The 13,315-nt window shown below is 38.8% G+C and overlaps 1 protein-coding gene across 7 annotated transcripts in view; it reads left to right on the forward strand.

Annotated features, from left to right (window-relative positions):
• Positions 1–13,315, forward strand: part of SMAD5 (SMAD family member 5) — a 114,106-nt gene that overhangs the window by 80,565 nt on the left and 20,226 nt on the right. For all 7 annotated transcript variants that reach the window (XM_086413644.1, XM_086413643.1, XM_086413646.1 and 4 more), the window contains one exon: positions 10,091–10,342. In XM_086413644.1, coding sequence (XP_086269770.1) covers positions 10,091–10,342 — 252 coding nt within the window. The remainder of the gene's footprint in view (positions 1–10,090; positions 10,343–13,315) is intronic.

Consider the following 13,315-nt stretch of genomic DNA (forward strand, 5'->3'; position numbering starts at 1 on the left):
AGTCGCTTTGTTGGTCATTTTCCTGTTTTCACAGGACTCAGTCCTTGACTTTTTCTCCATCTATATTTTTCCTGTAGGTACTCTTATGTTATCACATGTCTTAAAACCATCTATAAATTCATGCTCACATTTTGAACTCCAGAGTCAGCTTCTTCTGACTCTATCCAGTTGCCTACATAACATCTCCACCCGAATGTCTAATAAACATACCAGATTTAATGTCAAAATAGGACTTCGGATTTGTTTTTCCCACTAAATCATTTTTTCCTCCAGTTTTCCCTGTTGAAGTCAACGGCAGTATCATTCACATAATTGCTCCCTAGAAGTCATCTTTTATTTCTCTCTGAAATTCTGTGCTTAAGCTATGAGGAAATGCTGTTTGCTATACCTTCAAAATGTACTTTGATCATATCATCTCTCACCATCTCTAACACCACTGCTCTAGTACAGACCATCATCATCTTTTACCTTTAAGTAGTCTCCTAATTGGTCTCTGCCACTTCTCTGTCCCACAGCCCATTCTGTTTCCTGTTATAGCAGCCAGAGTGAGTGTTAGGAAGTATATATCAAATCATGTCAGTCCCTGCCCAGACACTTAAAGGCTTTCTGTCACACTTAGAACAGATTTCTACAAGGGTCTACATGACCTATCCTCAAGCTTCCTCTGTTCCCTGGACTTGTCATACATGCTCTTTCCTCTACTTAGAGTACTCTCCCTCAAGCATCTTTTCATGTCACATTTTCTTATTTCATTCTGTCCTTGCTTAAATGCCTCATCACTGCTTGACTGTTAGGTATTCATTTTGTTTATTGACTGATGTGAAAAGGACCTTCCTCTGTCTCATTCTGTACTGCATTCCCAGTGCCTAGAATAGTTTTATTACCTGGAACTTAGGAGTGAGTGCTCAGTAAGTATTTTTTTGTATTGAATGAATTATATAAGCTGAGATACTAGTTGGGTACATTACTTACCTATTGCTACATAACAAAGTACCATAAGCTAAGGGGCTAACACACATTAATTATCTCACAGTTTCTGTCAAGTCAGGAGTCAGGCATGGCTTTACTTGGATCCTTTGCAAGGCTGTAAACTAGGTATTGGTCAGTCTTGGGTCTCCATTGGAGGCTCAACTGAGAAAGGTTCTGCTTCCAAGCTCATGTGATTATTATCAGGATTCAGTTCCTTGCAAGCTTTTGGATTCTGGCTGGTTGTTGACTCCTTCATTTGCTTACCATGTGACCATCTCAGTAGGTAGCTCACATTCGTGGCTGCTTATTTCTTCAAAGCCAGTAAGAAAGGGTTTTCTTGCTAGAAGAGGCATTGTGTTCTGGTGGAATGTTAGTATATATATTCTGTTACTTTTGCCATATTCTGTTGCTCAGGAGCAAGTCACAGATAATATACTCAGATGGAAGGGATTACACAGGGTAAATAGAGGCAGGAATCATGGTAGCCACCTTAGTCTGCTGGCCACACTAGATTTCACATGAAGATAGTATATGCCGATATGGTTTAAAAAAAAAAACAAAAAACTGTAGCAATAACATTAGATGTGGAGACTAGCAAAAAAAAATAAAACAAAATAGGAGTAATGGTGCTGTCAGGGAAAGTTTATTTTAAGGGCTTTAGAGCTGCCAGTTGGTATTTGAGGTAATTCTCAATTTCTTATTGAATCCAAGGAGAGCTGTAGCCAGAGGAATTGATGAGGAAAGGCAAGTATGAGGATTTAAAAGAGAAGTATAGTCTGAAAATCCCAGGCTTGATATTTGCTGGAAGTTGTTGGCAAGAAAGGGACTTCAGTATATTCCCTCATAACCAGGGTATGTCTGATAGTCAATAGAAATGTCTTATTTTTGTTATCTGTTTTCCTTAGCTGTGATTCATTCTGTAGAAAAGATTGGGGCTTAGGCCTGGTATGCTTAAGCAAGTTAAACAGCTGTAACATGGGATGGATCACTTCATAATACCAGTATTAATAAAGTCATAGTAATTAACATCATTGAGCACTTAAGGACTAGATACCCTTCATGAATCACTGCCTTGTCATGGCTCAGGGGCTTGCATAACTCAATGAAGCTATGAACCGTGCTGTGCGAGGCCACCCGAAACAGGTTATAGTGAAGAGTTCTGACAAAACGTGGTCCACTGGAGGAGGAAATGGCAGCCCACTCCAGTATTCTTGCTGTGAGAACTCCATGAACAGTATGAAAATGCAAAAAGATATGACACAGAAAGATGAGCCCCCTTCATCAGAAGGTGTCCAGTATGCTACTAAGAAAGTGTTAGTGTTAGTTGCTCAGTTGTGTCTAACTCCTTGCGACTCCATGGATGATAGCCCTTCAGGCCCCTCCATCCATGGAATTCTCCAGGCAAGGATACTGGAGTGGGTAGCCATTCCCTTCTGCAGGGGATCTTCCCAACCCAAGGATCAAACCTGGGTCTCCTGAATTGCAGGCAGATTCTTTACCATCTAAGCCACCAGGGAAGCAAAAATGCTGCTGAGAAGGTAGTGGTAGTGATTTAGTCGCTAAATTGTATCCAACTCTTGCAGTCCCTTGGACTTTAGCCTGCCAGGCTCCTCTGTCCATGGGATTTCCCAGGCAAGAATATTGGAATAGGTTGCCATTTCCTTCTCCAGGGGATCTTCCTGACCCAGAGGTCAAACCCATTTCTTCTGCATGGCAGGCGGATTCTTTACCACTGAGCTACTAGAGTCACAGAGGGCAATTATTAATAGCTACAGAAAGAAGGAAACAGCTGGGCCAAAGCAGAAATAATGCTCAGTTGTGGATGTATCTGGTGGTGAAAGTAAAGTCTGATGCTGCAAAGAACAGTATTCCATGGGAACCTGGACTGTTAGGTCCATGAATCAAGGTAAATCGGACATGGTCAAGCAGGAGATGGCAAGAGTTAACATTGACATCTTAGGAATCAGTGAACTAAAATGGACAGGAATGGGAAAATTTAATTCAGATGACCATACATCTACTACTGTGGGCAAGAATCCCTTAGAAGAAATGGAATAGCCTTCACAGTCCTCAAGTCTGATATACAGTACTTGGGTGCAACCTCAAAAATGATAGAATGATCTTGATTCGTTTCCAAGGCAAACCGTTCAGCATCACAGTAATCCAAGTCTGTGCCCCAACCACTGATGCTGAAGAAGCTGAAGTTGACTGGTGCTATGAAGACCTACAGCATCTTCTAGAACTAACCAAAAAAGATGTCCTTTTCATCACAGGGGATTAGAATGCAAAAGTAGGAAGTCAAGAGATTCCTGAAATAACAGGCGAGTTTGGCCTTAGAGTACAAAATGAAGCAGGGCAAAGGCTAACAGTTTTGTCAACAGAACATGCTGGTCATAGCAAACACCCTTTTCCAGCAATCCAAGAGACGACTCTACACATGTACATCACCAAATGGTCAATACTGAAATCAGATTGATTATATTCTTTGTAGTTGAAGATGAAGAAACTCTATACAGTCAGCTAAAATAAGGCCTGGAACTGATTGTGGCTCAGATCATGAACTTATTGAAAAATGTAGGCTTAAATTGAAGAAAATAGAGAAAACCACTAGGCTATTCAGGTATGACCTAGATCAGATCCCTCATGATTATTCAGTGAAAGTGATGAATAGATGTAAGGGATTAGATCTGATAGACAGAATGCCTGCAGAACTATGGATGGAAGTTTGTAACATTGTATAGGAGGCAGTGACCAAAACCATTTCAAAGAAAAAATGCAAAAGGCAAAGTGGTTTTCTGAGGAAGCTTTACAAATAACTGAGTAAAGAAGAAAAGCGAAAGGCAAGGGAGAAAGGGAAAGATATACCCAACTGAATGCAGAGTTCCAGAGAATAGCAAGGAGATAGAAGGCCTTCTTAAATGAACAATGCCAAGAAATAGAGGAAGACAGTAGAATGGGAAAGACTAGAGATCTCTTCAAGAAAATTGGAGCTATCAAGGGAACATTTTGTGCAAGGATGTGCATGATAAAGGAAAGAAACAGTAAGGACCTAACAGAAGCAGAAGCGATTAAGAAGAGGTGGTAAAAATACACGAAGAACTATACAAAAAAGGCCTTAATGACCCGGATAACCACAATGGAAGATCATTCACCTGGAGCCAGACATCCTGGAGTGTGAAGCTGAGTGGGCATTGGGAACCATGAACTATGAACAAAACTATTGGAGGTGATGGAGTTCCAGCTGAACGGTTTAAAATCCTGAAAGATGATGCTGGTGAAGTGCTGCACTCAGTGTGTCAGCGCATTTGGAACACTCAGCAGTGGGACAAGACTGGAAAAGGTCAGTTTTCATTCCAGTCCCAAAGACACTGCCAAAGAATGTTCCAACTACTAGACTATTTTCACATGTTAGTAAGGTTATGCTCAAAATCCATCAAGTTAGGCTTCAGTAGTATGTGAACAGAGAACTTCAGATGTACAAGCTGGGTTTCAAAGAGGCAGAGGAACCAGAGAGCAAATTGCCAACATTTGTTGAATCATGGAGAGAGCAAGGGAATTCCAGAAAAACATTTACTTCGGCTTTATTGACTATGCTAAAGCCCTTGACTGTGTGGACCACAATAAACTTGAAAATTTTAAAGAGATGGGAGTACCAGAACACCTTACCTGTCTCCTTAAAAACCTATATGCAGGTCAAGAACAGTTAGAACCAGACATGCAACAATGAACTGGTTCCAAATTGGGAAAGGAGTATGACAAGGCTGTATATTATCACCCTGCTTATTTAACTTCTCTGCAGAGTACATCATGCGAAATGCCGGCTGGATGAATCACTAGCTAGAATCAAGATTGCTGGGAGAAATATCAACACTTCAGATATGCAGATACTATCATTCTAATGGCAGAAAGCAAAGAGGAACTAACGAGCCTGTTGATGAGGGTGAAAGAAGAGAGTAAAAAACTGGCTTAAAACTCACCATTAAAAAGAAACTAAGATCATGGCATCTGGTCCCATCACATCATGGCCAGTAGAAGGAGAAAAAATGGAAACAGTGACAAATTTTATTTTCTTGGGTTCCATAATCACCACAAATGATGACTCTAGCCATGAAATTAAAAGATGCTTGCTCCTTGGGAGGAAAGCTATGACCAACCTAGACAGCATATTAAAAAGCAGAGACATCACTTCGCCTACAAAGGTCCATATAGTCAAAACTATGGTTTTTTTAGTAGTCGTGTATGGATGTGAGAGTTGGACCATAAAGAAGGCTGAATGCCAAAGAATTGATGTTTTGAAACTGTGGTGCTGGAGAAGACCCTTGAGAGTCCCTTGGACTGCAAGGAGATCAAACCAGTCAATCCTAAAGGAAATGAACCCTGAATATTCATTGAAAGGACTGAAGCTGAAGCTCCAATACTTTGGCTCCTTGCTGCGAAGAGCTGACTCATTTGAAAAGACCCTGATGCTGGGAAAGATTGAAGGCAGAAGGAGAAGAGGGTAGCAGAAGATGAGATGGTTAGATAGCGTCACCAGCTCCATGGACTTGAATTTGAGCAAACTCCGGGAGATAGTGGAGAGCAGAGGAGCCTGGCATACTGAGTGAGGTCCATAGTGTCGCAAAACTTCAGAGATGACTTAGCGACTGAACAATGACAAGGACTAGACACTTTCGTAATCCTATGAGGTTATTCCTTCATGGGGTTTGAAATGGTATAAACATTTTATGATACTCTTAAGTTTACCAGTAAGTTACAGATAGGGAAGCCAAAAATTAATAGAAAAGTAGCTTATAAAAGGGGCTTCCCTGAAGGCTCGGTGGTAAAGAATCTACTTGCCAATTCAGGAAACATAGATTCAATCCCTGGGTTGGGAAGAACCCCTGGGGAGGGAAATGGCAACCCACGTAAGTATTTTTGCCCAGGAAATTCCATGAACAGAGGAGCCTGACAGGCTATATAGTCCATGGGGTCGCAGAAAGAGTCAGACACAATGTAGGGACTAAAAAACAACAACTTATAAAAGATCACGTAGTTAATATGTAGTGGAGCCAGCAAGTATTGCAGAGTTGGAAAAAAAAGAGTAAAAAACAGTTGGAAAGTGATAAAAGCAAAATAGAGAGCCTCAGCCTAGGTGATTCAGTATTTAATAGTGTTGTCCAATGGTTAAGATTACTTTCTTGAACCAGATTCTCTGGATTTGGATACTGACTTCACCAGTACTATCAAAATGACCATAGAGAAATTAACCTGTCTGTGACTTTGTTTCCTTATCTGTAAAATGGGAATAATGATACTTACCTCAGGTTAGTTATGAGAATTAGATGAGTTAATGTATGAAAAGTGCTTAGATAAAACATTAACTGGCTCAGAATAAGTTTCATATTAAATATTCTTATAAAATAATAATTCTTAAAGCATTGGAGATAATGTGAAAGAGAAATTATGAAAGAAATACTATTAGAACAATTCCCAGAACTGAAAATTGAATGGGCCCAATGACTGAGTAACCAGAAAAGGAGACAGAAAAAAGATCCATACGTGAAATTTTAGCATATCATGGATAAGAAGATTTTGAGAGCTCCCAGAGTAAAAAAGAGAGGGCACATAGAAAAGACTGGAAATGAGAATACTGGATTTTTCAGTACAATTTTGGATTCTAGAAAAAAATAAAGCAGTACCCTGTACATTCAGAGAGAAAAAGGTTATTCTGGAATTTGTCTGTAGATAAACATAAGACAGGTTACTTTCATATAAGCAAGGACTCAAAATTTATCTTCCTTACATCCTTCCTTAGTAAACTAATAGAGAATGAGGTCCAGGAAATGGGATCCAACTGGAGAGAAAAGAAGAGGAAGTCTAAAGACCTTGACTTTGTAGGGAACTTAAATAGCAAACGATGGAGGATCCAGGGGAGAAAATTGAATCAATAGATTCTTTATTTGTGGCACCTGGAAAATAGTATTGGTAGGAATTTATTAGATCTGTTGGACTTCGGGAAATTAGTGGTACAAACATGAGATTAAGCAAATGAAGGACCAAGGCAATAATTAAAAAAAAATTGTTCAAGAAAAAATATAATACAAATTTGGCTCAGGAATGAATTGTATTTATGTAATTTATATAATATATAAACTATCATAAACACAGGAAATTGAGTTAACCAAATTTTTATGTGACTTTATTAGGAAGAGAATGGGGAATAGAATGATTTAAGAAATCTACTTCATTTGCCATAAAAGTAAGTCTACAGATAATGTCTTGACAAAACAGTAACAGCAGTATAAGCATTATTATTTAGTAGGGCACAAAGTGAATTTTAGAGGAAATGGATAAGTTTAAATTTGTTGTTTCTGGAAGCAGTTTGGGAGCAGGCTTAGAAATTGTTCTTTTTGTTTATAATCTCTTGTAGCATCTATCTTTTTAAACTATCAGTGTATTATTAATTTTGAATGAAAATAATTTCCTAAAAAAAGTATGTGTATAGGTAATATACAAGTTAAAGAGAAATTAGTGATTTTAGTTCTGTCTCAAAAAATCCTTACTGGATTGAATTCCTAAGTAGTTATTTCACTAAGTCTTTCAGATTGCTAGAGAGCTGAACATAGACATTCTCAGTGTCGCATGTCCTTCTGTCCCGTGGCAGCTGCCCATCATTTTGTAAGGAAAACAGCAGTTAGTAATACATAGGAAAAAGCAGTCCTAATCAGATATTAACTGCATAGTCACAATACTAATTCAGTAAAATGAAAAGAGATAAAAAAACAATACAAATTACAGAGCTTCTGATCGCTGAGGTTCATCCCTACTTCAGGAAGCGGAGATACAACCTAGTTCATTTTAAAACAGTTTAATTTTGTCACTGCTGACTTGGGAAGATCCCTTGGAGAAGGGAAAGGCTGCCCACTCCAGTATTGTGGCTTGGAGAATTCCATGGACTGTATAGGGTCTCAAAGAGTCGGACATGACTGAGCGACTTTCACTAAACAGGTTTAGTGAAACTAAATGTTTCATTAAACATTTCACTAAGTGTTTCACTCTTTCACTCTGCTTAGATGTTAGAGTCAAAGGGAAATTTTTGAAAGTGAAATTACACTGACAAATACAACAAAATTATGAAAGAGATGAGTTAGTACCTTAAGTTTAGAGAAATCAGATTTTTCAATTTCCTCTTGGGAAAGGTGATCAGATGTTATTGATCACTTGAGTTTTTAGAAAAATTGAATGTTTGAATAAAGTGGATCTGTTAAAAAATGTGTTCTTTAAAATTGTTTAGTGAAAGTTGCTCAGTTGTGTCCGACTCTTTGTGACCCATGGACTATACAGTCCATGGAATTCTCCAGGCCCGAATACTGGAGTGGGTAGCCTTTCCCTTCTCCAGGGGATCTTCCCAGCCCAGGAATTGAACCCACGTCTCCTGCATTGCAGGTGGATTCTTTACCAGCTGAGCCACAAGGGAAGCCCAGTTTAAAACTGTTTATGCTTGTGTATATTTTTGTTACGGATGTGTTTAAAAAAATAATTTTGAGTGGAAGACCTCTATCTAGGAATTGTTACTGTTTTCAGTTGGGTAAACTTTACTGAAGAACGTAAAATATGGGCTTCCCTTGTGGCTCAGCTAGTAAAGGCTCTGCCTGCAATGCGGGAGACCTGGGTTCAATCCCTGGGCTGGGAAGATCCCCTGGAGAAGGGAAAGGTTACCCACTCCAGTATTCTGGCCTAGAGAATTCCATGGACCCCCATGGGGTTGCAAAGAATTGGACACACTGAGTGACTTTCACTTCACTTTACATACTATTTGGACCTTGCTAGTGGCTTCCCTTGGAGAAGGCAGTGGCACCCCCCAGTAATCTTGCCTGGAAAATCCCATGGACGGAGGAGCCTGGTAGGCTGCAGTCCATGGGGTGGCTAAGAGTCAGAGACGACTGAGCGACTTCCCTTTTACTTTTCACTTTCATGCATTGGAGAAGGAAATGGCAACCCACTCCAGTGTTCTTGCTTGAAGAATCCCAAGGACAGGGGAGCCTGGTGGGCTGCCGTCTATGGGGTTGCACAGAGTCAGACACGACTGAAGTGACTTAGCAGCAGCAGCAGTGGCTTCCCTGGTGGCTCAGATGGTAAAGAGAAAGAAAGAAGAAATGTTCAAAATTGGAAACATGGAGGCTTTTAGGACCTATGCATAGCTGCTTTCAACTTTATTCTCTAGTCTTACCTCCCAGTTTAGTGCTTAGCCCTCTGACTGTCCTTTGTTCTATCTTTCCAGCTCCTCTTCTACACTCTTGACACGCTCCACCCCTAGCACTTCCATGTGAAATGCTTCCCGTTCTTTAAGGTCCAATCAGATGTTGTCTTTTCCACAGTATTTTGTTTGCCTCCTTGCTCGCTGGGAATACTTACCTCTGTTGAACTCTCAGTGCATTAAATTCTCTGTATTATGGTTGTTTTCATCTATTTTTTAATTAAAAATTTTAAAGTTATATTAGCCCACTATTTTATTTCAGATTCATATGAACACCTTATGAAAATTACAGTCTTGGATGGTAAAGAGCAAACATGCAGAGAAGTAGGACTGTCATGGAAACGGCTATCTGGACTGCAAACTAAGGAATGATGCTTTGGCCCACATGGTTCAGGATGTGTTCCCTGTTTCATATAGATAAAGCAAGACCAACAGCAGTAACATCTAAGGAGATGATGACATACTTACCTTTTTTTTTTTTTTTTGGTATCATTGACATAATATTATATTAAGTTTCAGGTGTACAACATGGTGATTCATAGTTTTTAAAGGGTTAGGGTTATATACCAATTATAGTTTTTGTAAAACATTGGCTTTATTCCCTTTGCTGTAATTATGGTTGCTCTTAAATATGCTTACCACGATTATCTTCTCTGCTTGGGTATCTGTCGTCTAGAGTATATTATATAGGCTGAATGCTTAGAGAATTTTCGCTTTAATTATTATGTAAATACAGATTCAGGGTTCTAACAAAGCAGCCCTTCCTAAAAGTAAATTGTTTTAATAGGTTTACCATCTTCCCTCAATCCTTTCTTATCTGTCCCTTCATGTGTATGAGTTGTTTTAGTCATTGCTCACAGACGACTTTTGATTTTTGTCTTTCAGTCTTACCTCCAGTATTAGTGCCTCGTCATAATGAATTCAATCCACAACACAGCCTTCTGGTTCAGTTTAGAAACTTAAGCCACAATGAACCGCACATGCCACAAAATGCAACGTTTCCTGATTCTTTCCATCAGCCCAACAACACTCCTTTTCCCTTATCTCCAAATAGTCCCTACCCGCCTTCCCCTGCTAGCAGCACATATCCCAACTCCCCAGCAAGTTCTGGACCAGGAAGTCCATTTCAGCTCCCAGGTAAGAATTTATTTTATTGACACAAAAAATAACTCCTAAGAATTAGCATTTGTTCTAATACTGCTGATCCTCTGGGTCAGCTGTTAATATGTCAAGAACTAACTATTTTTGACTATTCTTTGGTAATTGTTTGATTTCCAGAAGAGTTTTGAATTTTATTTTGCCAAGTGCTGTATGTTTAAAAATGCAAGTAGATACATTTTTCACAAAATATAATAGTCCTAAAATGTGTATGGAACCACAAAAGATACAGAATAGCCGAAGCAGTTTTCCGAAAGAGGGACAAAGCTGAAGGCAAAGCTGAAGGCATCATACTCCCTGATTTCAAACTGTATTACCAAGCTGTAATAATAAAAATAATATGATATTGGCATACAAACAAACACATAGATCGTGCAACAGAGTAGAGTGTCAAGAAATCAACTCATGCAAAAATTGTCAATTAATTTACAACAGAGGAGCCGCAAATGTACATGGGGGAAGGACAGTGTCTTCCATAAATACGTTGGTGAAACTGGACAGACACATGCAAAAGGATGAAATTGGACCATTGTCTTACACCACACCCAAAAATTAACTCAAAATAGATAGAGTTTAATGTAAGACCTCAAATCATAAAACTCCTAGAAGAAAACATATATACTAAGCTCCTTAACTAGGTCTTGCTGATGATTTTTTTAAATCTGACACTAAAAGCAAAAGCAACAAAAGCAAAAATAAACAAGTGAAACTGTATCAGACTAAAGCATTTCTGCACAGCAGGGGAAACCATCAATAAAATAAAAGGGCAGCCTACTGAATGGAAGAAAATTTTTGCAAATGATGTATCCAATAAGGGGCTGATATCCAAAATTTGTAGGAAGAACTCATACGACACAGTGGCAAAAAAAAAAAAAAGTCTATTAAGATCTGAATACATATTTATCCAAAGAAGACATTCTTTTGGCCAATAGATAGATGGAAAGATGCTCTAGACATCACTAATGGTCAGGGAAATGCAGGTCAGAACCACAGTGAGATATTACCTTACCCTTATTACAATGACTGTTTATCAGAAAGGTGGACATAACAAGTGTTGGTGAGGATTTGGAGGAAAGGGAATTCTTGTGCACTGTTGGAATGAAAATTAGTGTGGCCAGTTTTGAAAACAGTAGAATTTCCTCAAAAAATAAAAAATAGAACTGCCATATGCTTCTTTAATTCTACTTTTGGATATTTATCCAAAGAAAACAAAAGCACTGACTCAGGAAGGTATCACCCCTCTCATGTTTATTGTGACTTTATTTATAGTCGCCATGATTTGGAAGCAACCTAAGTGTTAATTTATGGATAAAGAATATATGATAAATACACACACAAATATTATCCAGCCATAAAAAAGAATGAGATCTTGCCATCTGTGACAACATGGATGAATCTTGACAGCTTTATGCTAAGTGAAATAAGACTGAGAAAGACAAATACTGTTATGATCTCCCTTATATGTGGACTTAAAAAAAACAACTAGGCTCATAGATACAGAGGACAGCCACCTCTGGTTGCCAGAGGTAGTGAAAAAGCAGTTGAGGGAAGTGGGTGAACTGTTTTTATTTTTTTTAGTTTACATAAATGGAAGTGTTTAAAAAAGCAAACACAATTTGGGGGAGATTGGCGATTACCCTTTAAGAACAGTGACAATAAGGTAGATAAAATTTAAAAGTTGCACTCACTCCTCCAACCCACCTTCCCTTATCTCATTGCTTGATCGTTCTCTATGGCATGTATTACAATCCAGTGTAGTATATTTTGTCTTTACTTATAATCTGCCTCTTCCCCCTCCCAACTTGTCCATAAACTCCATGAAAAAAGGGATTTCATAGCATCTTTTGTTTATTGCTACATCTCCAGTACCTACGTCAGAGTCTAATATGCAGTAGATCCTCCAGTAAATATTTGTTAAATAAATAGATGAAATTACAGCAACACATAAATATATTTACTGCTAGCTATGTAGATATACCTATATGTTAAGTGGTTGCCAGTGCAGATTGAGAGTTTGAAGCCAAATGGTGCTAACTTGAATGATTTCATAGAGAGGAGTCCTATATACAGTAAAGGCAGAATGTAGTAAAAACTTATCAAAAACATAAAGACAGAAAATGACTCTGTCTGATGAATATGAAGGAAAGTAGATAATCGGAAACAAAGTGTCGTTAGATATCAGTTGGCCATATATTGGACCAAATGACTAAATCTATGTATGCCACTAGGCATTACAATTAAGTTCTGTCAAAGCAACAAAGGAAGTGGCTGTATCCGACTTGTTAAATATTTTCATAAAGTTTTTACTACCGAATACCATTTATCAAGTGCCTTTTATAGATGAAAGATATCACATTAAATTTAATCTTCAGAACGTCCATGTGAGATATTATTCTTATTTTACAGATGGAAGATGAAACTGGTATTAAGGTCACATAGCTAATAAGTGGGGGTTCAGGCTCAGGTTTCTCTGACTCTAGTCTGTGCTTTTTTAACTTTGCTACATTGCTTGTCAAATCATTTTATACTTTGATAGCTTAAAATGCGGAGAAGGCAGTGGCACCCTAGTCCAGGACTCTTGCCTGGAAAATCCATGGATGGAGGAGCCTGGTAGGCTGCAGTCCATGGGGTCGCGAAGAGTCGGACACGACTGAGCGACTTCACTTTCACTTTTCTCTTTCATGCATTGGAGAAGGAAATGGCAACCCACTCCAGTGTTCTTGCCTGGAGAATCCCAAGGACAATGGAGCCTGGTGGGCTGCCATCTATGGGGTTGCACAGAGTCGGACAGGACTGAAGCGACTTAGCAGCAGCAGCAGCTTAAAATGAACTCCAGTTATCTTTAATTAGATAACTGATGCACTGATTTGCCTGGAGAAGGATCATAAGCAGATTTTTAAAGTAGCTAAATTTTATTAATGGCATGCATGGTCTTGTATGGTTAAATCATTA

Source organism: Bos grunniens, chromosome 7 (genome assembly GCF_055505025.1).
Source record: "Bos grunniens cultivar Pamir isolate PY7600 chromosome 7, Bosgru_T2T1.0, whole genome shotgun sequence".
NCBI lineage: Eukaryota > Metazoa > Chordata > Mammalia > Artiodactyla > Bovidae > Bos > Bos grunniens.